At 33.8% G+C, this 26566-nt stretch overlaps 1 protein-coding gene across 1 annotated transcript in view; it reads left to right on the forward strand.

The window, feature by feature from the left end:
• Positions 1-26566, forward strand: part of LOC143063641 (protein C-mannosyl-transferase DPY19L1-like) — a 312490-nt gene that overhangs the window by 246406 nt on the left and 39518 nt on the right. Inside the window, exon 21 of the mRNA XM_076235893.1 lies at positions 5175-5274. Coding sequence (XP_076092008.1) covers positions 5175-5274 — 100 coding nt within the window. The remainder of the gene's footprint in view (positions 1-5174; positions 5275-26566) is intronic.

A 26566-nucleotide genomic window follows, 5' to 3' on the forward strand; every position in this document is an offset into this window, starting at 1 on the left:
TCAATCTCAAGGCTAAGAAATACGGGTGAAATCGGGTCATTTTCAGAATTTCCGGGTTATTTCAATGACCCGGCGGGTAATCCTGGTGATCCCTCAGAATTGTGAAAATCTCGGGTCACACCCGCAGAATCCGGGTCAGTTTACAGGTATGTCTTGGGCTTTTTTGATATGCTGAATCTAAACATGTACTTAGATTTTTGATTATGGGCCCAGTTTTCAAGTTGGTTCAAATCAGGATCCAAAATTATTATATTAAGTATTGTGCAATAGCAAGAAATTTTCAATTGCACAGTATTCAGCAATAGCAAAAAATCTTCAATTGCACAGTATTGTGCAATATCAATAAATTTTCAATTGCACAGTATTGTGCAATAGCAAATATTTTCAATTGCACAGTATTGCACAACAGCAAGAAATATCTAATTGCACAATATTGTGCAATAGCAAGAAATTTTCTCAATTGGAGTTATCTATCTTTGTCCAGAATAGTAGTTGAATCAACTTAAATTATTGTTTTATACAATATACAATGTATATTAACTTTTACTACCAACTGATAAATTAAAACAATCTTTATCATTCAGTGATAACAAGCACTTTATTTTACATTTTAATATTTTATGATGTATTTAAATGAGAAGTTATTGTTGCAAACTCCATTAGAAATTTGAATTGAGATTAGTTTTGGAAAAAGGGAAAGGGGGATGTGAAAAAAAATGGGGGGGGGTTAAATTTTTCTCATTTCAGATTTCATAAATAAAAAGAAAATTTCTTCAAACATTTTTTTGGGAGAATTAATATTCAACAGCAAAGTGAATTGCTCAAAGGCAAAACAAATATTTTAAGTTCATTAGACCACATTCATTCTGTGTCAGAAACCTATGCTGTGTCAACTATTTAATCACAATCCAAATTTAGAGCTGAATCCAGCTTGTATGTTGTGTCCATACTTGCCCCAACCGTTCAGGGTTCAACCTCTGCGGTCGTATAAAGCTGGGCCCTGTGGAGCATCTGGTTAAACGTAAATATACTGACACATCACATTTTAAGCTGTAGGAAATGTGTAAAATCATTAGATAAAAAGCTGACATACTCAAAAAGCCGGATTGCTCTTAAAATAACCCGGACGTATAAAAATGAGTTTAGTCTCAAAATATCATTTTTGTCAGCCAAATTTTTTTTTTAAACTGATGACGTGAGACGGAAATACGTCAAGGTTTTCGAATTCATTTGCAAATTATCTAACACAAGGTTTGCGATAAAGGTCATTTATTCAGAAACCATAAAAACATAATACAACTGAATGTTATGAACAATTATGTAATAAACCAAAACTGAATAAATGACAATAATTTGCAAAGGTGGGGAATAAATACCGCCACCCTAAATAACTAAATTACAAAATGTATAAACAAACAAATATTGTACAATAAAAGATTGAAATCATCAGCATATGAAATTCAAAATTTTTAATTTAAAAAATAATACCTATGATTATAAATCTGTTAAAGAATCAAGGGAGTAGGTGGGTGGGAAATTACAAATCTTCACTTTTCTTGAGAAAACTAAAATGGCGTCCACTAGCATGGGAAGTGCTGGCTAATCTAAACACATGTGAAGAGATAACATGCCCCTAATCCTCAATGGTCAATTAAATATCATTAAACAATCATTTAGTAATTAATCTTGACCCTGATCTAGAGATGACCCCACTGATCTTTGCCTGTAATCAAAAACTTAGACAACCTCATAAAAATTTACAGTTTCATATTACTCTTGATAAGAATAATTTCCTGACAAAAATGTTTTTATGTACCATAAAATGATTTTTCAATGCAATTGCAATAAATTTAGAAAAGTGTCTGTATATCTAAGGATATATAGATTCCATGTATGCATTTCCTTCGGCATTTGCACTGGTATGTGTATAAAAATGGCTTTATTCTGTATTTTGGAATAAAAAATCTACTTTTTTAACCAAAAATAATGTCGGATTGATAATACTTTTTTTATCTCAAAGACTAAGATACATTGTATAACCTTGTATATTAGACTCAAGCTTCTATATCTAGTCTTGTCAGAAAAGAAGTCTGTTTGTTTACATTTTTTATCAAATTCACTCGAGAAAAAAAAAACAATCAAATCACGCGAAAAACCGTCACCATGATCCAAATTGGACACTATACCTTTTGTGATCGGCGTGTGAATAGTAGAATTGAGACATAAAAAAAATAAGTAAATAGTTATCAAAGGTACCATGATTATAACTTAATACGCCAGACGTGTGTTTCGTCTACGCAATTTTCATAAATACATTCATAATTTTTTTGTAACCACCAAAATCAATTTAAAAAAAATCCAAAAAAAACAAGAGGGTTCTATGACCCAGGTTCAGTAGTTAAGAGTTAAGCAATTGACTTACTGTTGAACAATTCATTTAGATTCTAGAAGTAATTTTCCAGAGTATTCCGTTTCATGAGGACAAATCGATAACAGATAAATTTATACAACAATTATAGTTCTAACTTGTTAGTGATGTCACTTTATTTTAGTAACATGTAACATTGATAACACTATGATTGAACAATTAAGTCATTATTTCATTTTTGAAACTTTTTATACGACCGCAAAAATTTTGCAGTCGTATATTGGTATCACGTAGTCGTCGTCGTCCGAAGACCGATGGTTTCCGGATAATAACTTAAGTATAAGTTAAAAGAAATAAATAAAATTTTAACACAATGTTTATATTCACCAAAGGAAGATTGGGATTGATTTTGGGGGATATGGTCCCATCGGTTTAGGAATTAGGGGCCCAAAACATACATTTATCTAGTTTCAGGACAACAAGTGGTGTATAAGTATTTCAATTACTCTGAAATTGTACCACAATGTTCATACGATAATGAGAAGATTGTGATTTTTTGAAGGGTTATGGGGCAAACAGTCTAGGAATTAAGGGGCCAAAAACAGGCATTTTTGAAGTTTCTGGACAATATTTTATGTTTAACTGTATGGATCTCTCTGACATTGTACCACAAGGTTCCATATAATGAAGGGAAGGCTTGATGTCAGTTTGGGGTTAATATCCCTAAACATTTAGGAATAAGGGGCCAAAAAGGAGCATTTTTCTAGTGTTCAGACAATAACTTGTGTTTAAGTGTATTGACCTCTCTGAAATTATACTACAAGGTTTCTTACTACAAAGGACATGCTGGAATTGAGTTTTGTGGTTCTTGCTCCAAGGGGGGTTTCAATAAGTGAGGGACCAAAAAAGAGGCCCAAATAAGCATTTTTGTAGTTTTCAGTCAATAACTTGTCTTTAAGTGTAAATCTCTTTGAAATTACACCACAAGTTTCCATACTACAAAGGGATTATCGATCAAATCATTAAGCAATTAGGGGCAAAAAAAGGGGGGGAACAAGGGTTTTTCTGGTTCAATTTAAAGGACAATTTAAAAGCAGTGTAAGGGAGGTAATCCAATTCCAATTGAAATTTAAAGAATACTGTTGTACATATGTTTCATTACTTGATTACCTCCCTTACACTGCTTGAATATTATGTTAAAGGAAGTGATAATTGTCTTGAGATGTGTAGCTGTAAATTTATTTTTAGAATGTTACTGTTAGTTAATTAATATTAATTTTAACCATGACTAAGTTATTTTATATTTTAAAGGGGCACTAGCTGTCATATTCATGGTCACCGATTTGACTCAAATTCTCATATTTGATTGATAACAATGTAAAACATTTATCCAAACTATCAAAAGTCTAAAATAAACAGTTTACAGAGCATGGGGTAGATAATATATAGGTTCGTTTTGTGTGTATTTTAGTCCAGACGCCATCTAATTAACTATCGATTTGACCTCAGATGACCATATAAGCGATGTAAACATAAATAAAGATATGAATAGATTAAACCAACACGTGCAATTAGATTTTTATAGGTCTGTTTGATTTTATTTTATAGATTAAAAATAGATGTTTCTCATTGTTTTTAACCGTATAAGAATGATTTTATGTGCATCGAATTGGTAATCAAATGATTTACCGTAGTTTCACTTTCATTGTTGACATTCTTTTTCTTTAAATAACCAGTACACGTACAATGCATGCGTTGTCAAACTCTAGCTAGGGGTTAAATTGAAGTTCACATGAATACGGATTTAAAGAGGTCGACTCATTCACTTGCAAGTGAATGACAATTGATCAATGTTTCTTAGCGTAATTTGACAAAATTGAACCTTTTTGGCTGCAAAAGGCGAATTGTTATTTCACTATTTCACTTTCATTATTGATTGAACAGAAAAAAATCAAACTTTAGATTTTTTATATATCTCATAGCTAGTGCCCCTTTAATACTTTATGATGTTTTTAAATGAGTAGTTATTGTTTGCCAACTTATTTAGAAATTTAAATTGGGATTATTTTTGGAATAAGGGATTGGGGGAGGGGTGGAGGTAAAATTTTTCTCATTTCAGATTTCAGAAATTAAAAAGAATTTTTCTTCAAATATTTTTTTTTGAGGGGATTTATATTAAACTGCATAGTGCATTGCTCAAAAGCAAAAAAAAAGGTTTTAAGTTCATTCGACCACATTCATTCTGTGTCAGAAACCTTTGCTGTGTCAAGTATTTAATCACAATCCAAATTCAGAGCTGTATCAAGCTTGAATGTTGAATGTTGTATACTTGCCCCAACTGTTCAGGGTACGACCTCTGTGGTGGTATAAAGCTGCGTCCTGGGGCGCATCTAATTAATTGTGTGACACCTTTCCAACATTAATCATATTGATTAGCAGGACCATCTGGGCAAATGAGTATATGAGTATATACCCAGATGGTCATGACCACACACGTATGGTCTAAATACTCCGGAACAGTTATACACATTTAAACATAATTGATAAATCAACACAAAAAGCAAGTTTGATGTTTACAGCAGATATTAACCTCTTTTCAGTTTTCTTGTTTTGCAAAAATATAATATAAGATCATTATGAGAATTGTGTGACAGCAATGCGATAATAAATTTACAATGAACTGTTTATTTGTAAGAATTCACCAAAAATTCTCTTCATAGACAAAATTGCAATTGTACCTGAACTAATTTAATTGATGTAATGACTCCCATTACTTGAATATATGTATAGATATAATTTTCTGTAGATGCTGTGTTTGCTGGTCCAATGCCTACTATGGCAACAGTAAAACTGACGACTTTGCGCCCAATAGTTAACCATCCACATTATGAAGATGCAGGACTTAGGTTAGTAGATATCTTTGTTAGTCCCCTACCGACGAAGTTGAAGGGGACTTCAGGTTTGCACTCCGTCTGTCTGTCCATTGGTCAGTCCAGCAAATCAGCTTTCCACACTTTTTTCTTCGTTTTTAAGGATATTGATTTAATATGTTTTATATGGTTTTATTATGATAAGTTATAGATCAAGCTTGAATTTTGTTCCATTCTAATGATTTAGTCCAGAGTTATATCTAATGTGAAGAGTTTTATGTTAAACCATATTTCTATACAAAGGGAGATAAATCATTTTTTTTAGAGAAATTCTTTAGTAAATTTTCTGAAAAATTTGTGCCAGTTTGCTTGTTTGATATTTTTTATTAATTATTTTTCTGAATGGCATGTATATATATAAAAAAAATATTAAGTGAAATCCTTTAATTAGATAATAATCTATTTTTATTAAGGTATATATTTCATTACATTTTATTGTGTTGATAAAAGTTGTTGACACTTTATAGATAAGTTACAAATCAATATTAGTTTGTGTTGCTTATTCTTTAGTTTTCTATGTTGTGTCATGTGTTCTATTGTTTGTCTGTTTGTCTTTTTCATTTTAAGCCATGTGTTGTCTGTTTATTTTTGATTTATTAGTATGACTGTCTCTGGTATTTTTCGTCCCTCTTTTGTGACAAATAAAAGAAAAAAATATTTGGAAAAATTAATTATATTTGATTATAATTTGAAAATAGATATCAATTGTTTTACATCATATCTAATTTTATAGAACCATTAATGATATCCAATGTTAAAAGTGTTTTCCAAATTTTTTTTACATCATGCTTGAAGATATTGATTGATAAATGGTATATAGTTTTATCATGACAAGTTACAGATCAAGTTCAAATTTTTGGTTTGGTCTGATAATTTTGTGCATGTTATGGTCCTTCACATATATAATCAGTTTTTCACCCTGTTTTAGTCATGCTTAATTATAATGACTTGATATTTTCTTTTTGTTTACATCATGACACGTTATAGAACAAGTTAGAATTTTGTTCCAGTATAATGTAATTTTTACCCAGTAGGGGACTATCATGTATTGCCATGCAATACTCTCAGAAAGATTGTTTCTATAATTCCTCAGATGCTGGTATTGATTTTTATCATATATTTATCACATATGACTGTATTATTTGCAGCTCTTTAGGTGGCAAAAAAAAACATTTATGACCTGAAAAGACCTTGCTGTTTTCTGCTTGTGATATGTACCCTGAAATAAAAAAAATTTGGATTGCGTCCAAAAAAAAACATTTGTCGGTAGAAAAGTATATATGTATTTGTCAAAACACCATAATGCAAACAGAAATACTATTTATGAACTAATTGTCCCCTCTCAAATCGTTGCAGGATCATCTAAATAATGGGCATCCCTCACAGTGTCTTGTCTGTCCATTGGCTCTTGTAAGAGCTCTCACTCTTTCTTTCTAGATTTTTATAAGAGGTTTATATCAGCAATTGCGGCTGATTACCTCTTTTTAGATCATCAGGTTTTCTCATCACTTCGTCCATCGTCCTTCATCATCGTCTATGCTAACTTTTTAGCTCACCTGGCCCATAGGTCCAAGTGAGCTTTTCTCATCACTTGGCGTCTGTCGTCCGTCGTTCGTTGTCGTTAACTTTTTACATTTTGCACTTCTTCTAGAGAACCACTGAATGGAATGAAACCAATCATGGCATGAATGTTCCTTATGAGGTGCTGACCAAGTGTTGTTACTTTGTAACCGATCCATCATCCAAGATGGCCCCCAGCGTGGGACTAATTTTAACATAGGACCCTATGGGAAATACATACCAATGTCTTCTTTTAGAGAACCACTGAATAGAATGGTTCCAAACATAGCATGAATGTCCTTATGAGGTGCTGACCAAGTGTTGTTACTTTGTCGGCGATCCATCATCCAAGATGGCCGCCAGCGGGGGACTTTAATAGTTTAACATAGGACCCTATGGGAAATGTACACAAATGACTTCTTTTAGAGAACCACTGCATGGAATGAAACCAAACATAGCATGAATGTTCTTTATGAGGTGCTGACCAAGTGTTGTTACTTTGAAGTGGATCCATCATCCAAGATGGCCGCCAGTACGGGACTTAGTTTAACATAGGAAAATACATACAAATGTCTTCTTTTAGAGACCCACAGAATTGAATGCAATATTAAACCGAATTCGACCTCAATCATTATTAACCGGATTTTTGTGACAAAAATGTCGGTTATTGATTTGGGGATGTACATCGGGTGGCCAGGCGGTCGGTCAGTCGGGCGGGCGGGTGGCAATAAAATGTTGTCCGTGCATTAACTTATGAACCGTTCAACCAAAGCTTTTAAAATTTTGATATGTTGTTACTGACAACTAAATGAAGGTCAAGTTCAATAATGACAATTTTGACTTTTACCGTTCAGGAGTTATGGTTCTTGAAAGATTGAAAAATGGAGTTTTCAGTCGTGTCCGTGCATTTACGCATGAACTGTTCTACCAAAGCTTCCCAAATTTTTATATGTTGTCACTGATGACAAAATGGAGGTCAAGTTCATTATTGACGATTTTGACTTTTACCGTTCAGGAGTTATGGTTCTTGAAAGATTGAAAAATGGTGTTTCCAGTCGTGTCCGTGCATTTTCTCATGAACCATTCAATCTAAGCTTTTCAAATTTTTATATGTTGATACTGATGACAAAATGGAGGTCAAATTTGATATTGACGATTTTCACTTTCACCATTCATCAGTAATGGTTCTTGTGATATTGCCAGGACACAAATAAATGTTAATAAATCTGGTTTGCTGTCTTTGTGACAGCCTCTTGTTTATGTATCTGTTATGATTTTTATCTTTTTTCAAAAACCCAAGTAGAGTCAGGTGAGCGACACAGGCTCTAGTTTACTTTAAGTGTTTTACCTTTAAATGTAAGCCTCCTACTTTTCCATACATGTATACAATTTTTAACTTTATCTATTATTTTTCTCCAAATATCATTGTCATCTATTTCATAACCATGACACACCCCTAATGTTTTAACATTGCCTGTGATCCATTTGATTTTATCAAATTTAAATCGTTTTCTTTTAGAAGCCCCTAATAAGAAGCCTTTCGTTTTGTTATAGTTAATTCTAGAACCCGAAGCTTTTTTGTATACAGACAAAATTTTGAACTTATTTTCTACAGATTTTTCATTTTTATTAAAAACTTGGGTGTCATCTGCAAACATACATAATTTAGTTTCTATAAAGTTCCCTCCCTCTCCTGGTAATTTTAATCCTTCTATTTTAATGTTACCCCTAATCGCACATTCCATGGATTCAGCCTGGTGATATACAATAGAGGCGCTATTGGACACCCTTCCCCAGCGGAGCGAGTAATCGAAAGGTATCTTGATATAAATCCATTGGTTTTAGTACATGTAGTAGCATTGTATAATAGCATTTTTATACGCCCGTCGTCTTTTAGACGGGACGTATTATGGTATACCGTTGTCCGTCCGTCGTCCACACTTCGGACAATAACTCTAAAACGCTTTCACCAATTTCCATGAAACTTAAGTGAATTGTTTATATCTATTGACGTAAGATCCCTTTCGTTTTTTTTTAAATTTCAGATTTTAAGTTTTGGATTTATGGGGCTTTATTCATAAAAAAGGGGGGATTTTCAACACTTCGAACAATAACTCAAAAAGGCTTTCACCAATGTCCATGAAACTTTGGTGAATTGTTTATATCTATTGATGTAAGCTCCCTTTCAATTTTTATAAATTTCAGATTTTAAGTTTTGGATTTATGGGGCTTTATTCATAAAAAAAGGGGGATTTTCAACACTTCGGACAATTACTCAAAAAGACTTTCACCAATGTCCATGAAACTTTGGTGAATTGTTTATATCTATTGATGTAAGCTCCCTTTCAATTTTTATAAATTTCAGATTTTAAGTTTTGGATTTATGGGGCTTTATTCATAAAAAAAAGGGGGATTTTCAACACTTCAAACAATAACTCAAAAAGGCTTTCACCAATGTCCATGAAACTTTGGTGAATTGTTTATATCTATTGATGTAAGCTCCCTTTCAATTTTTATAAATTTCAGATTTTAAGTTTTGGATTTATGGGGCTTTATTCATAAAAAAAGGGGGATTTTCAACACTTCGGACAATAACTCAAAAAGGCTTTCACCAATGTCCATGAAACTTTGGTGAATTGTTTATATCTATTGATGTAAGCTCCCTTTCAATTTTTTTAAATTTCAGATTTTAAGTTTTGGATTTATGGGGCTTTATTCATAAAAAAAAGGGGGATTTTCAACACTTCGGACAATAACTCAAAAAGGCTTTCACCAATGTCCATGAAACTTTGGTGAATTGTTTATATCTATTGATGTAAGCTCCCTTTCAATTTTTATAAATTTCACATTTTACATTTCTGTGTTATGAATTTTTATGCTTAAAAAAGGGGGGATTTTCCAATTTTGGGACAATAACTAACACTTTCACAAAATTTTATGCAACTTTAATAAATTGTTTATATCTATTGACATAAGCTCCCTTTCCATTTTTATAAATTTTAGATTTTACGTTTTCTTATGTAATGAATTTTTATACTTTAAAAAGGGGGATTTTATGAAACTTTGGTGAATATATTAATGTAACATCCCTTTTGATTTGTATATATATTTCTAGTTGATCATATAAATTCATTTAAAGCATAAAAGACAAGTTAAAAGAGCAACGGGCGTATCATGCGCTAAAGCGCAGCCCTTTATTATCCATGCTCTAAATTTCCCTCCAAATTCAAATTTGTCCAATACAAAATCTATCCATTCCCATTCAACCCTATTAAACGCTTTTTGTTGATCCAAAAATAATATAATTCATTCTTCATGTTCTTTGTCAATATTTTATTCTATAATGTCCTGAATCATTCATTTAGCCTTGCTTATATTTCTACCTTTAACAAACTCCTTCTGATTGGTGTGAATAATTTTAGGCAATTCTATCTTAAGTTTTTCAGATATAATCTTTGCAATAATTTTATAATCACAATTTAGTAAAGTTACTGGTCTACATTTTTTTTATATTTTCCCTTTCTCTTCCTTTATGAAGCACGGTTAAGACCCCCTTATGTTGGAGTTACTCAATATAGTATCATTAAAAATTTCTTATAGTAAACTAAAGAAATCGTCTGTTGTTATATCCTAGTATAAAACATAAAATTCTGATATTATACCATCTTCGCCAGGTGATTTGTTCTGTTTGAGTAATTTTAGTACCTTTTCTACTTCACAGATATTTATATTTCTATCCAAAATTTCTTTATCTTCCTTACTTACCTTATCTATCATAAACTGATAAAGTTTTTCGCCTGCTGTTTTGTCCCAGCCTTCTGTGGCAAAAAGTTAAGTATAAAATTTTACTTGTTCATTTAAGATAGAATCAATGTCACACGTTTTCACACGTTGCCAAAAGGAGTAGGTCCGGTAAGGGCCGATTTTGGCCTCAAATTTCAAGTTCATCTAACGAAAGATTTTTGACACTTTTTAAACACTTAAGTGTCTATTTCAATTGATTCAATAAGTATATATAAAATATTTTGACTGATTTACTCATTAAAAACGCTCCGATTCTAGCTTAAATATGAAAAATATATCAAATATGCCCAAAAATGTCACTTTTCAGTTGGTTTTTGTCAAAAATGAAAGTGGCCGCATCTGTGTTCATCCTCAACCTTTATATATGTTATGTCTTATCATCAAATACAACTTACATTTCAATATTAAGAATGAACACGAATGCGGCCACTTTCATTTAAGACGAAAACCGTCTAAAATTTAACTCAAATACTAACATTGTGAAGATTTCAGTAATTTGGCATGACTTAATGATGCTAGTATCCGATATATGTGCATCGTATTGTCAAAAACAGCCCATATTTATGTAGCAGAAGCATTCTACTGTCCAATAAATAACTAAAAGTATACATTTTTACAATTTTGTAAAACCGCTATATTTTGGGGCCAAAAAGAGGTCTTACTGAAGCTACTCCTTTGTTCTGTCCAATTTTCTTTTCTAATTAAAAAGTATAAGGTCAACTTTAAAATTTTCAAAAATTTCAAAATGCTCCAAAATTGATGAAACTTAATATGTTTGTAGACTGGCAAGTCTGGATGGGACTTTTGAAGATGGAATTTCCAAAATGGCCAAAAAATGGCTGCCATCACCATGGAAACGGAAAATGGTGAAAAAATATAATTTTGAAGTTAGGAGTTTTGTTTGAGAATGCTTAAGCCTAAAATCTTTAGATTTTAATACAATGTAGGTGCCCACTATATACTGCTTTGGGATGATTTTGGCAATCATTGGAACTGCTATGTTGCCATGGATACTACACCAAAAATTTCAAAAATATGGAAATGCTCCAATTTTTTTGAAACTTTAGCATAACAATGAGCAACTTTGGTTGAGGTGGAATTTGGCGTTGGAATTTCCAAAATGTCTGCCGTTTCCATGGAAACAATGCAAAAAGGTCAAAATGCTACAAAATCTTCCGGGTTTGGTGAATAACTTTGGTATGCTTGAACTTAAAATCATCATATTTTTATGCAATATAGTTGTTCACTATATCCAGGTTTTGAATGATTTTGACAATCATTGGAACTACTATGTTACCATGGATACAGGATCAAATATTTCAAAAATTTCAAAATGCTCCAAAATTGATGAAACTTATTATGATTGTTGACTGGCAGGTCTGGATGAGACTTTTTAAGTTGGAATTTCCAAAATGGCCACCGTTGCCATGGAAACTGCAAAAAAGTAAAAAATTCACAAAATGCTTTGAAATTAATGAAACTTGATATTATTGTTAACTGGCAAGATAAGATGAGACTTTTGTCTTTGAAATTTTCAAAATGGCTGCCGTTGCCATGGAAAAAGCAAAAATGTGAAATTTTTTAAAATGCTCTGAATGTACTGAACATTTACAGAAAGATGTAGTGCCATGCATATATGTGCATTCACTGTTAAACAATTTTGAAATGGCTGCCGCTTAGTGGCAATTTTGGGAAGGGTGACTTGCTTGCAATTGCAATTCTAGTTTTTATTATTCTTCCTCTTCTTCCTCTTCTTCCTCTTCTTCCTCTTCTTCCTCTTCTTCTTCTTCCGCCACTTTAAAAATGAACTTGTCCGCAGCGGTTCTCCTAAACGGCTTGTCAGATTTACTTAGGATTTTACAATATGTTAGACTAACATGTCTAGGTGAGCCATCAATGTTTCGTTTGTGCATTGGGGTCTATTAAGGAGTATTTTGGGGGGTAGAAAGGAGGGAGGGGTTTACTATAGAACCCTATGGGATTTTATTTTCTAAAATTTTCAAATGAATATAACTTAAAAACTGTAAGTGATAGATACATGCAGTCTTCAGAAATGATTATAGGACAATAAAACAAATCACATGAAATATAGGGGGAGTCCCTGGGGGGTCATCCCCACACCCTTCAATTTGAGAATATGCTTTTATCTTGTAAACGGTCCAGATCCCCACCCCTAAACCATATATATTCTTGAATGGGACAATAAAACAAATCAAATGAAATTAAAGGGAAGTCCCCGGAGGTCATCCCCACCCCGTTCAATTTGAGAATGTGCTATTATCTTGTAAACAGTCCAGATCCCCACCCCTAAACCATATTTATTCTTGTAGGGGACAATAAAACAAATGAAATGAAATAAAAGGGAAGTCCCGAGGGGGTCACCCCACCCCCTCTTGTTTGAAAACTTGTAAACAGTCAACATCCCCACCCCTAAACCACATATATACTTGTATGGGACAATAAAAGAAATCAAATGAAATGTAGGTAAAGTCTCTGGGGGTTACCACCACCCCCTCCTGTTTGAATACTTGTAAATGGTGGAGATCCCCACCCGTAAGTCATATATATTCTTGTATTGGACAAAAAATCAAATCAAATGAACATGGGACCATATAAATGGCGAGTTATGGGAGCTTTGTTTGGGAGACTTCGTAACAGCATCCTGTTACAATTACTTCTTGCTAGTATAATATTCCTTAATTTTATTTTCTATATCTAAAATTTTGTCACATGATTTATTTTGAAGTTTCAATTTTTCAAGCTGTTTTTCTAAAGCAATGACATTATTTTGTTTTAATAAACGGTTTAGTATTTCCATGGTCAAAAATTTAATTTTTGATTTTGTTACATTTCACCACTCTTGAATGCTATTAAATCGGCTCTAACTTTTAACCCATTTTTCCCAAAACGTTTTAAATGCATTTGAAAATTCATCTGTCTTAATTGTATTTAAATTCATGATGCACATTCCCAGTCCTCTTTCAATATCATCTAATTTTATTTTTGAAGGAACTATGTCATGATCACTAAATGGAAATGTGATTTTACATGTGTTTAAAAATTTTCAGCTAAGGCAGGCCTCGACAATAACGCTTGTCCGATTGTCCGGTACCAGAGGGAAAAAAGGTAGGACAAGTAAAAGCTGTATCAAGCTTGTCCATCGGGACAAGTACAATTATTCTGCAGAAAATAATAATCCAACTTTGATGAACAAAGTAATTTATTATAAACAAAATACAAGAAAACAAATATTAATTTGACATGTTTCTGTATTCTGTTTATTCAAATACAAAACCTTTTTCTTCAACATGTTTACTTGCAATCGGTGATTTTTAACTGGTTCTTTGTCAGGTACTTTTTACAGGTAAAAGGTATACTATTCTCGGAAACCAGTCTTACTGATCCGAATAAATGATGCGCTTTGTAGATGAGGTAACTTTACAGGACAGTTCGTCACCTGGAAAGATTCAGCTCCAATTGTTTAAGAGACAGTTTGGCACCGTAGGAGTCATATTTAGTTGACATGATTGATAGACAGTTTGACAAGGCAGGAGACATTTCATGACCAAGACAAATCAGTACCTCATATTGCTACCTTATTCTGTTCCTTATAATAAATACCATACCGGTAATTTTTTCACAAAAATATTTTTTTTATTTACCATAAAATTCACAAAATCATATTTGTTCATAAGTAGAAAAAAACATTTCTTGCAATATGGTGACCTATAGTTGTTAATTTCTGTGTCATTTGGTCTTTTGCAGACAGTTGTCTCATTGGCAATCAGGCCTTATGATGGCTTATCTTCTTCTTTTTATTGATTGCATTTGAATAAAGTTTTTTTTAACTTAAAAAAAAACCCAAACAGAATACAAATTCAATGAGTGTACAGTCCTATCAGATGGTGCCTCATGCATTTGGTCATGATTAGAGTCTGGTAAGACTAGCATTGATAGAAACTAGAACCTAATTCCTGTGGTATGACTAGTTTCGCAGTTGTACTTTACTCATATTTTTGAAAAGTATTTAAAAAAAATACACCAAATTCTGTTATATTGTTTAAATTCGTTTTGCTCCTTTAATCAACTAAAAAGGTAAAAAGGTTATTTTTAATAGACATTTTTGGACAAGTAACAATGACTCCTTGTCTCAGGGACAGTCCCTAATTAAAAGAGATATTCATTTGGAAGGTTGTTTCCAACCTGATATGGAGTTTTATTTCGCTGGAAGACAATATTGCAATTAAAGGCAACACTTCTCCTTCTGTCTACTTTATTCTAATAGGAAATCAGCATGATTTTGCAGGGGAATATAAGTAAGGCGGAGGAAACCAATTTTAAGCTGCTGAGAACACTACTTTAAGTATGTCTGTCCGTCTGTCATTCCCGGCAAAACAGTTTTCCACACTTTTTAGCTCACCGGGGCCCAAAGGGCCTCATGTTAGTTTATGCCATCACTTGGCGTCCGTCATCTGTCGTCGTCGTAAACTATTTCAAAAATCTTCTCCTCTGAAACAACTAGGCCTTCAAACTTTAACTAAATGGTCCTAAGGGTATCTAGTTTATAAATTGTATCTGAAGTTTTGATCCATGGACAAACATGGCCGCCACGGCTAAAAATTGAACATATGGGTCAAATGCAGTTTTTGGCTTATATATCAAAAACTAATGCTATTAGAGCAAATCTGACAAGGGGTAAAATTGTTCAATTGGTCAAGATCTATCAGCCCTGAAATTTTCAGACAAATCGAGCAACCCATTATTGGCATGCTGCCACTACAGAAAAGGAAATTTTGCAGTTTTTAGCTCACCTAGCCCAAAGGGCCAAGTGAGCTTTTCTCATCATTTGCGTCAGTTGTATGTCGTTGTCCGTCATCATTAACTTTTTCTTCTCCTCTGAAACTACTGGGCTAAATTTAACCAAACTTGGCCACTATCATCATTGGGGTATTTAGTTTTAAAAATGTGTCCTGTGACCCAGTCAACCAACCAAGATGGCAGCCATGGCTGAAAATAAAACATAGGGGTAAATTAGATTTTGGCTTATATCTCTGATACCAAAGCATTTAGAGCAGGTTAGATTGTTTATCAGGTCAAAATCTATCTGCTCTGTAATTTTCAGATGATTTGGACAACCCGTTGTTGGGTTGCTACCCCGGAATTGGTAATTTCAAGGAAATTTTGCTGATTTTGGTTATGATCTTGAATATTATTATAGTAGTTGTAAACTGTAAACAGCAATAATGTTCAGCAAATTACAGTAAGATCTACAAAAAAGTTCATATGATCAAAATTGTCAATTGTCCGCTTAAGGAGTTATTGCCCTTTTAAGACAATTTACACAATTTGTTCAAGTTTGCTAACATTTGAAAATCTTCTCATCTGAAACTACTGGGCCAAATACCTTCAAACTTAAATTAAATGTTCCTTACGTTATCTATAGTTTATAAATTGTATCCGAAGTTTTGATCCATCGACAAACATGGCCGCTATGGCTAAAAATAGAACATAGGGGTCAAATGCAGTTTTTGGCTTATATCCCAAAAACTAATGGGATAAGAGCAAATCTGATAAAGGGGTAAAATTGTTTAATTGGTCAAGATCTATCAGCCCTGATATTTTCGGACAATTGTCAGGGTTGCTGCCACTGAATTGGTAGTTTTAACAAATTTTGCAGTTTTTAGCTCACCTGGCCGAAAGGGCCAAGTGAGCTTTTCCCATCACTTTGCGTCTGTCGTCCTTCCTTGTCTGTTGTTGTTGTTAACTTTTACAAAAATCTTCTCCTCTGAAACTACTGGGCCAAATTAAACCAATCTTGGCCACAATCATTATTGGGGTATCTAGTTTTTAAAAATGTGTCCGGTGACCCGGCCAACCAACCAAGATGGCCGCCATGGCTTAAAATAGAACATAGGGGTAAAATGCAGTTTTTGGCTTATAACTCAAAAACCAAAGCCTTTAGAGCAAATATGACAGAGAATAGAATTGTTCATCAGGTCTTGATCTATCTGCCCTGAAATTTTCAGATGAATCAGACAACTCGTTGTTGGGTTGCTGCCCCTGAATTGGTAACCCAAACAAAGTTTGGAGACTTATTGTTTTTGCTCAGTTCTTATTAGGTCTTTCCACTTTTCTGTGGAAAGACCTATTGTTTTTCTTCTGATTATTTTTTTTTTTTTCTTCCGCCAAATTTTGTTCTTGCGATAAACATTTGTTTCGCAATATGTCGCTTAGATATTTCGCACAATAACTTAAGTTTAAGTAAATAGAAATCAATGAAATTTAAAAACAATGTAAATGACTACAAAAGGAAGGTTGGTATTGATTTTGGGAGTTTAGGTCCCAACAGTTTAGGAATAAGGGGCCAAAAAGGGACCCAAATAAGCATTTTTCTTGGTTTTCCCACCATAACGTTAGAATAAGTAAATAGAAATCAATGAAATTTAAACACAAGGTTTATGACCATAAAAGGAAGGTTGGTATTGATTTTGGGAGTTTTGGTTCCAACAGAATAAGGGGCCCAAAGGGTCCAAAATTAAACTTTGTTTGATTTCATCAAAATTGAATAATTGGGGTTCTTTGATATGCCTAATCTAACTGTAATGACTGTGTATGTAGATTCTTAACTTTTGGTCCCGTTTTCAAATTGGTCTACATTAAGGTCCAAAGGGTCCAAAATTAAACTTAGTTTGATTTTGACAAAAAATGAATCAGTTAGGTTCTTTGATATGCTGAATCTAAAAATGTACTTAGATTCTTGATTATTGGCCCAGTTTTCAAGTTGGTCCAAATCGGGGTCCAAAATTAAACTTTGTTTGATTTCATCAAAAATTGAATAAACGGGGTTCTTTGATATACCAAATCTAACTGTGTATGTAGATTCTTCATTTTTGGTCCTGTTTTCAAATTGGTCTACACTAAAGTCCAAAGGGTCCAAAATTAAACTAAGTTTGATTTTAACAAAAATTGAAATCTTGGGGTTCTTTGATATGCTGAATCCAAAAATGGGCCCAGTTTTCAAGTTGGTCCAAATCAGGATCCAAAATAATAATATTAAGTATTGTGCAATAGCAAGAAATTTTCAATTGCACAGTATTCAGCAATAGCAAGAAATCTTCAATTGCACAGTATTGTGCAATAGCAAGAAATCTTCAATTGCACAGTATTGTGCAATAGCAAATATTTTCAATTGCACAGTATTGCACAATAGCAAGAAATATCTAATTGCACAATATTGTGCAATAGCAAGAAATTCCAATTGGATTTCAATTGGAGTTATCTTTCTTTGTCCAGAATAGTAGTTGAATCAACTTAAATCATTGTTTTATACAATATACAATGTATATTCACTTTTACTACCAACTGATAGATTAAAACAATCTTAACCATTCAGTAATAACAAGCACTTTTTTTACATTTTAATATTTTATAATGTATTTAAATGAGTAGTTATTGTTGCAAACTTCATTAGAAATTTGAATCAAAACAGTTTTGAAATAAGGGAAAGGGGGATGTGAAAAAAAAATTGGGGGGTCAATTTTTTTCATTTCAGATTTCATAAATAAAAAGAAAATTTCTTCAAACATTTTTTTGAGAGGATTAATATTCAACAGCATAGTGAATTGCTCAAAGGCAAAATTTTTTGTTTAAGTTCATTAGACCACATTCATTCTGTGTCAGAAACCTATGCTGTGTCAACTATTTAATCACAATCCAAATTAAGAGCTGAATCCAGCTTGAATGTTGTGTCCATACTTGCCCCAACCGTTTAGGGTTCAACCTCTGCGGTCGTATAATGCTGCGCCCTGCGAAGCAACTGGTTATTCTTCCGCTTCTTCTTCTTCTTCTTCTTCTTCCGCCACTTTAAAAAATGAACTTGTCCGCAGCATTTCTCCAAAACCGCTTGTCAGAATGACTTAGGATTTCATAAAATGGTAGACTAATACGTCTAGGTGAGCCATCAATCTTTCGTTTGTGCGTTGGGGTCTCTTAAGGGGTATTTTGGGGGGTAGAAAGGAGGGAGGGGTTTACTATAGAACCCTATGGGATTTTATTTTCAAAAATTTTCAAATGAATATAACTTAAAAACTGTAAGTGATGGATACACGCAGTCTTCAGAAATGATTATAGGACATTAAAACAAATCACATGAAATATAGGGGGAGTCCCTGGGGGGTCATCACCACCCCCTTCAATTTGAGAATATGCTTTTATCTTGTAAACAGTCCAGATCCCGACCCCTAAACCATATATATTCTTGAATGGGACCATAAAACAAATCAAATGAAATTAAAAGGAAGCCCGGGGGTCATCCCCACCCCGTTCAATTTGAGAATGTGCTATTATCTTGTCAACTGTCCAGATCCCCACCCCCAAACCGTATATATTCTTGTAGGGGACAATAAAACAAATGAAATAAAATAAAAGGGAAGTCCCTAGGGGGTCACCGCACCCCCTCTTGTTTGAAACTTTTTTGTAAACGGTCTAGATCCCCACCCCTAAACCATTAATATTCTTGAATGGGACCATAAAACAAATCAAATAAAATTTAAAGGAGGTCCCCGGGGGTCATCCCCACCCTGTTCAATTTGAAAATGTGCTATTATCTTGTAAACGGTCCAGATCCCCACCCCTAAACCATATATATTCTTGTAGGGGACAACCAAAACAAATGAAATAAAATAAAAGGGAAGTCCCTAGGGGGTCACCCCACCCCCTCTTGTTTAAAACTTGTAAACGATCAACATCCCCACCCCTAAACCATACATATTCTTGTATGGGACCATAAAACAAATCACATGAAATTAAATAGAGGTTCCTGGGGGTCACCCCCACCCCGTTCAATTTGAGAATGTACTATTATCTTGTAAACGGTCCAGATCCCCACCCCTAAACCATATATATTTTTGTAGGGGACACTAAAACAAATGAAATGAAATAAAAGGGAAGTCCAGAGGGGGTCACCCCACCCCCTCTTGTTTGAAAACTTGTAAACAGTCAACATCCCCACCCCTAAACCATATTTATTCTTGTAGGGGACAATAAAACAAATGAAATGAAATAAAAGGGAAGTCCCTAGGGGTTCACCCCACCCCCTCTTGTTTGAAAACTTATAAACGATCAACATCCCCACCCCTAAACCATATATATTCTTGTATGGGACAATAAAGCTAATCAAATGAAATTAAAGGGAAGTGCCTGGGGTCGTCTCCACCCCGTTCAATTTGAGAATGTGCTATCATCTTGTAAAGCCATATATATTCTTGTATGGGACAAAAAATCAAATCAAATGAACATGGGACCATATGAATGGGGAGTTATTGGAGCTTTGTTTGGGAGACTTCGTAACAGCATCCTGTTACAATTACTTCTTGTTTTAAGGAAATTTTTCTGTTTTTGGTTATCTTGAATATTATTATAGATAGAGATAAGCTAAAAACAGCAATAATGTTCAGCAAAGTAAGATTTACAAATAAGTCAATGTGACCGAAATGGTCAGTTGACCCCTTTAGGAGTTATTGCCCTTTATTGTCAATTTTTAACCATTTTTCATAAATCTTGGGTTATCATATACAAAAATCTTCTCCTCTGAAACTACTGGGCCAAATTAATCCAAACTTCGCCACAATCATCTTTGGGGTATCTAGATTTAAAAATGTGTCCGGTGACCCGGCCATCAGATCAAGATTGCCGCCACAGCTAAAAAATAGGACATAGGGGTAAAATGCAGTTTTTGGCTTATAACTCAAAACCCAAAGCATTTAGAGCAAATCTGACATTGTGTAAAATTGTTTATCAGGTCAAGATATATCTGCCCTGAAATTTTCAGATGAATCGGACAACCTGAATCGGTAATTTTAATGAAATTTTTCTGTTTTTGGTTATTATTTTGAATATTATTATAGATAGAGATAAACTGTAATAACAGCAATAATGTTCGGCAAAGTAAGATTTACAAATAAGTCGACAATTGACCGAAATGGTCAATTGACGCCCTAAGGAGTTATTGTCCTTTATAGTCAATTTTTAACAATTTTCATAAAATTTGTAAATTTTTCTTAACATTTTCCACTGAAACTACTGGGCCAAGTTCTGTTTAGTAAAGTTAGATGTACGGACACATCACTATCACCAAAACACAATTTTGTCATGAATCCATCTGCTTCCTTTATTTAATATTCACATAGACCAAGGTGAGCGACACAGGCTCTTTAGAGCCTCTAGTTATACTACTGCAAAAATTATCGTATATTGGTATGACGTTGGCATCGCAGTAGTCATCGTCCGAAGCCACATTGGTTTTTACATTTTAACTTTAGTTTAAGTAAATAGAAATCTATGAAATTTAAACACCAGGTTTATGACCGCAAAAGGAAGGTTGGGATTGATTTTGGGAGTTTTGGTCCCAACAGTTTAGAAATCAGGGGCCAAAAACAGGGCCCAAATAAGCATTTTTCTTGGTTTTTTGCACAATAACTTTAGTATAAATGAATAGAAATCTATGAAATTTAAACACAAGGTGTAGGAACACAAAAGGAAGGTTGGGATTGATTTTGGGAGTTTTGATCCCAACAGTTTAGGAATTAGGGGTCAAAAAGGGGCTCAAATAAGCCTTTGTCTTTGTTTTTGCACCATAACTTTAGTATAAGTAAATAGAAATCTATGAAATTTAAACAAAAGGTTTATGACCATAAAAGGAAAGTTGGGATTGATTTTGGGAGTTTTGGTCCCAACAGTTTATGAATTAGGGGCCCAAAGGGTCCAAAATTGAACTTTGTTTGATTTCATCAAAAATTGAATAATTGGGGTTTTTTGATATGCTGAACCTAACTGTGTATGTAGATTCTTAATTTTTGGTCCCGTTTTCAAATTGGTCTACATTAAATTCCAAATTGGGGTCCAAAATTAAACTTAGTACGATTTTAACAAAAATTGAATTCTTGGGGCTCTTTGATAATTAGCTAAATCTAAACATGTACTCAGATTTTTTATTATGGTCCCAGTTTTCAAGTTGGTCCAAATTGGGGTCCAAAATGAAACTTTGTTTGATTTTAACAAAAATTTAATTCTTGGGGTCCATATGCTGAATCTAAACATGTGCTTAGATTTTTGATTATGGGCCCAGTTTTCAAGTTGGTCCAAATCAGGGTCCAAAATAAAAAATTGTTTGATTTCAACAAAAATTGAATCCTTTGGGTTCTTTGATATGCTGAATCTAAACATGTAGTAAGATTTTTGCTTATGGGGCTAGTTTTCAAGTTGGTCCAAATCGTTGTCCAAAATTAAACTTTGTTTGATATCAACAAAAATTGAATCCTTGGGGTTCTTTCATATGCTGAATCTAAACATGTATTTAGATTTTTGTCGAGCCTGCAACTTTTGTTGCAGAAAGCTCGACATAGGGATAGTGATCCGGCGGCGGCGGCGGCGGCGGCGGCTACGGCGGCGGCGTTAGCTAACTTCTTAAAAGCTTTATATTTTAGAAGTTGGAAGACCTGGATGCTTCATACTTTGTATATAGATGCCTCATGTTACGAAGTTTCCGTCAGTCACATGTCCAATGTCCTTGACCTCATTTTCATGGTTCAGTGACCACTTGAAAAAAAAGTTCAGATTTTTTGTAATGTTGAATTCTCTCTTATTATTAGTAATAGGATAACTATATTTGATATGTGCGTACCTTGCAAGGTCCTCATGTCTGTCAGACAGTTTTCACTTGACCTCGACCTCATTTCATGGATCAGTGAACAAGGTTAAGTTTTGGTGGTCAAGTCCATATCTCAGATACTATAAGCAATAGGGCTAGTATATTTGGTGTATGGAAGGACTGTAAGGTGTACATGTCCAACTGGCAGGTGTCATCTGACCTTGACCTCATTTTCATGGTTCAGTGGTTATAGTTAAATTTTTGTGTTTTGGTCTGTTTTTTTCATACTTTATGCAATAGGTCTACTATATTTGTTGTATGGAATGATTGTAAGGTGAACATGTCTAGCGGGCAGATGTCATGTGACTTTGACCTCATTTTCATGGTTCAGTGGTTATAGTTAAATTTTTGTGTTTTGGTCTGTTTTTTTCATACTATATGCAATAGGTCTACTATATTTGTTGTATGGAATGATTGTAAGGTGTACATGTCTAGCGGGCAGATGTCATGTGACCTTGACCTCATTTTCATGGTTCAGTGGTCAAAGTTAAGTTTTTTGAGTTTTGGTCTTTTTATCTAATACTATATGCCATAGGTCAACTATATTTGGTGTATGGAAATATTTTATGATCTTTATGTCAGTAGCGCAGGTTTCTTTTGACCATGACCTCATTTTCATGGTTCATTGCACAGTGTTAAGTTTTTGTGTTTTGGTCTATTTTTCTTAAACTATATGTAATAGGTCAACTATATATGTTGTATAGAAGCATTGTTTGCTGTACATGTCTGCCTGGCATGGTTCATCTGACCTTGACCTCATTTTCAAGGTTCATTGGTCTTTGTTTAGTTATCTTGGTTAATGTTAAGTTTATGAGACAGTTGTAATAAAGCTTTATACTTAGGACTATCAACATAATATCAATGATTAGTATAGAAGGCGAGACATTTCAGTGTGTGCACTCTTGTTGATTATAGGCCCAGTTTTCAAGTTGTTCCAAATTGGGGTCCAAAATTAAACTTTGTTTGATTTCAACAAAAATTAAATTCTTGGGGTTATTTGATATTCTGAATCTTAACATGTACTTAGATTTTTATGCCCCACCTACGATAGTAGAGGGGCATTATGTTTTCTGGTCTTTGCGTCCGTCCGTTCGTCCTTCCGTCCGTCCGTTCATCCGTCTGTCCCGCTCCAGGTTAAAGTTTTTGGTCAAGGTAGTTTTTGATGAAGTTGATGTCCAATCGACTTCAAACTTAGTACACATGTTCCCTATGATATGATCTTTCTAATTTTAATGCCAAATTAAAGTTTTTACCCCAATTTCACGGTCCACTGAACATGGAAAATGATGGTGCGAGTGGGGCATTCGTGTACTGAGGACACATTCTTGTTGATTATGGTCCCAGTTTTTAAGTTGGTCCAAATTGGGGTCCAAAATTAAACTTTATTTGATTTCAACAAAAATTGAATCCTTGGGGTTCTTTCATATGCTGAATCTAAACATGTATTAAGATTTTTGCTTATGGGGCTAGTTTTCATGTTGGTCCGAATCGTCGTCCAAAATTTAACTTTGTTTGACATCACAAAAATTGAATCCTTTAGGTTCTTTCATATGCTAAATATAAACATGTATTTAGATTTTTGATTATAGGCCCAGTTTTCAAGTTGGTCCAAATAAGGGTCCAAAATTAAGCTTTGTTTGATTTCAAAAAATTTTGAATCCTTGGGGTTCTTTGAAATGCTGAATCTAACCATGTATTAAGATTTTTGCTTATGGGGCCAGTGTTCTAGTTGGTCCAAATCATGGTCCAAAATTAAACTTTTTTTGACTTCAACAAAAATTAATTTCTTGGGGTTCTGTGATATTTTAAATCTAAACATGTACTTAGATTTTTATACGACCGCAAAAATTTTAATTTTTTGGTCGTATATTGCTATCACGTTGGCGTCGTCGTCGTCGTCCGAATACTTTTAGTTTTCGCACTCTAACTTTAGTAAAAGTGAATAGAAATCAATGAAATTTTAACACAAGGTTTATGACCACAAAAGCAAGGTTGGAATTGATTTTGGAAGTTTTGGTCCCAACATTTTAGGAATTAGGGGCCAAAAAGGGCCCAAATAAGCATTTTCTTGGTTTTCGCACTATAACTTTAGTTTAAGTGAATAGAAATCTATGAAATTTTGACACAAGGTTTATGACCACAAAAGGAAGGTTGGGATTGATTTTGGGAGTTTTGGTTCCAACAGTTTAGGAATTAAGGGCCAAAAAAGGGCCCAAATAAGCATTATTCTTGGTTTTCGCACAATAACTCTAGTATAAGTAAATAGATATCAATGAAATTTTAACACAAGGTTTATGACCACAAAAGGAAGGTTGGGATTGATTTTTGGAGTTGAGGTCACAACAGTTTATGAATTAGGGGCCAAAAAGGGGCCCAAATAAGCATTATTTTTGGGTTTTGCACCATAACTTTAGTATAAGTAAATAGAAATCTATGAAATTTAAACACAAGGTTTATGACCATAAAAGGAAGGTTGGGTTTGATTTTGGGAGTTTTTGCTTTATCTAAATATGTACTTTGATTTTTGTCGAGCCTGCAACTTTTGTTGCAGAAAGCTCGACATAGGGATAGTGATCCGGCGGCGGCGGCGGCTACGGCGGCGGCTACGGCGGCGGTGTTAGCTCACTTCTTAAAAGCTTTATATTTCAGAAGGTGGAAGACCTGGATGCTTCATACTTTGTATATAGATGCTTCATGTTACGAAGTTTCCGTCAGTCACATGTCCAATGTCCTTGACCTCATTTTCATGGTTCAGTGACCACTTGAAAAAAAAGTTAAAATTTTTTGTAATGTTGAATTCTCTCTTATTATAAGTAATAGGATAACTATATTTGGTATGTGCGTACCTTGCAAGGTCCTCATGTCTGTCAGACAGTTTTCACTTGACCTCGACCTCATTTCATGGATCAGTGATCAAGGTTAAGTTTTGGTGGTCAAGTCCATATCTCAGATACTATAAGCAATAGGGCTAGTATATTCGGTGTATGGAAGGACTGGAAGGTGTACATGTCCAACTGGCAGGTGTCATCTGACCTTGACCTCATTTTCATGGTTCAGTGGTTATAGTTAAATTTTTGTGTTTTGGTCTGTTTTTCTCATACTATATCCAATAGGTATACTATATTTGTTGTATGGAATGATGCTAAGGTGAACATGTCTAGCGGGCAGATGTCATGTGACCTTGACCTCATTTTCATGGTTCAGCGGTCAAAGTTAAGTTTTTGAGTTTTGGTCTTTTTATCTAATACTGTATGCCATAGGTCAACTATATTTGGTGTATGGAAATATTTTATGATCTTTATGTCAGTCGCGCAGGTTTTATTTTACCGTGACCTCATTTTCACGGTTCATTGCACAGTGTTAAGTTTTTGTGTTTTGGTCTATTTTTCTTAAACTATAAGTAATGGGTCAACTATATATGTTGTATAGAAGCATTGTTAGCTGTACATGTCTGCCTGGCATGGTTCATCTGACCTTGACCTCATTTTCAAGGTTCATTGGTCTTTTTTCAGTTATCTTGGTTAATGTTAAGTTTATGAGACAGTTGTAATAAAACTAAGCTTTATACTTAGCACTATCAACATAATATCAATGATTAGTATAGAAGGCGAGACATTTCAGCGTGTGCACTCTTGTTGATTATGGGCCCAGTTTTCAAGTTGGTCCAAATCAGGATTCCATATCAAGTATTGTGCAATAGCAAGAAATTTTCAATTGCACAGTATTGCACAATAGCAAGAAATATCTAATTGCACAATATTGTGCAATAGCAATTAGTATTTTCAATTGGGGTTATCTTTCTTTGTATAGAATAGTAGTTGATAATATATGTTGGAAATTTGCCAGACATGACTATGATGTCATTTTCTATTTTTATTTGCCAATAACTTTATGTAAATAACTTCATTGGAAATTTGCCAATATAAAATGTTGCTGATGAAGTTTTTTTTATTGTTTTATACAATAAACAATGTATATTCACTTTTACTACCAACCAATCTTTACCATTCAGTGATAACAAGCACTTTATTTTACATTTTAATATTTTATGATGTATTTAAAAGAGTAGTTATTGTTGCAAACTCCATTAGAAATTTGAATTGATATCAGTTTTGGAAAAAGGGAAATGGGGATGTGAAAAAAAGGGGGGGGGGGGTTAAATTTTTCTTATTTCAGATTTCATTAATAAAAAGAAAA

Source organism: Mytilus galloprovincialis, chromosome 2 (assembly GCF_965363235.1).
Source record: "Mytilus galloprovincialis chromosome 2, xbMytGall1.hap1.1, whole genome shotgun sequence".
Classification (NCBI taxonomy): Eukaryota; Metazoa; Mollusca; class Bivalvia; order Mytilida; family Mytilidae; genus Mytilus; species Mytilus galloprovincialis.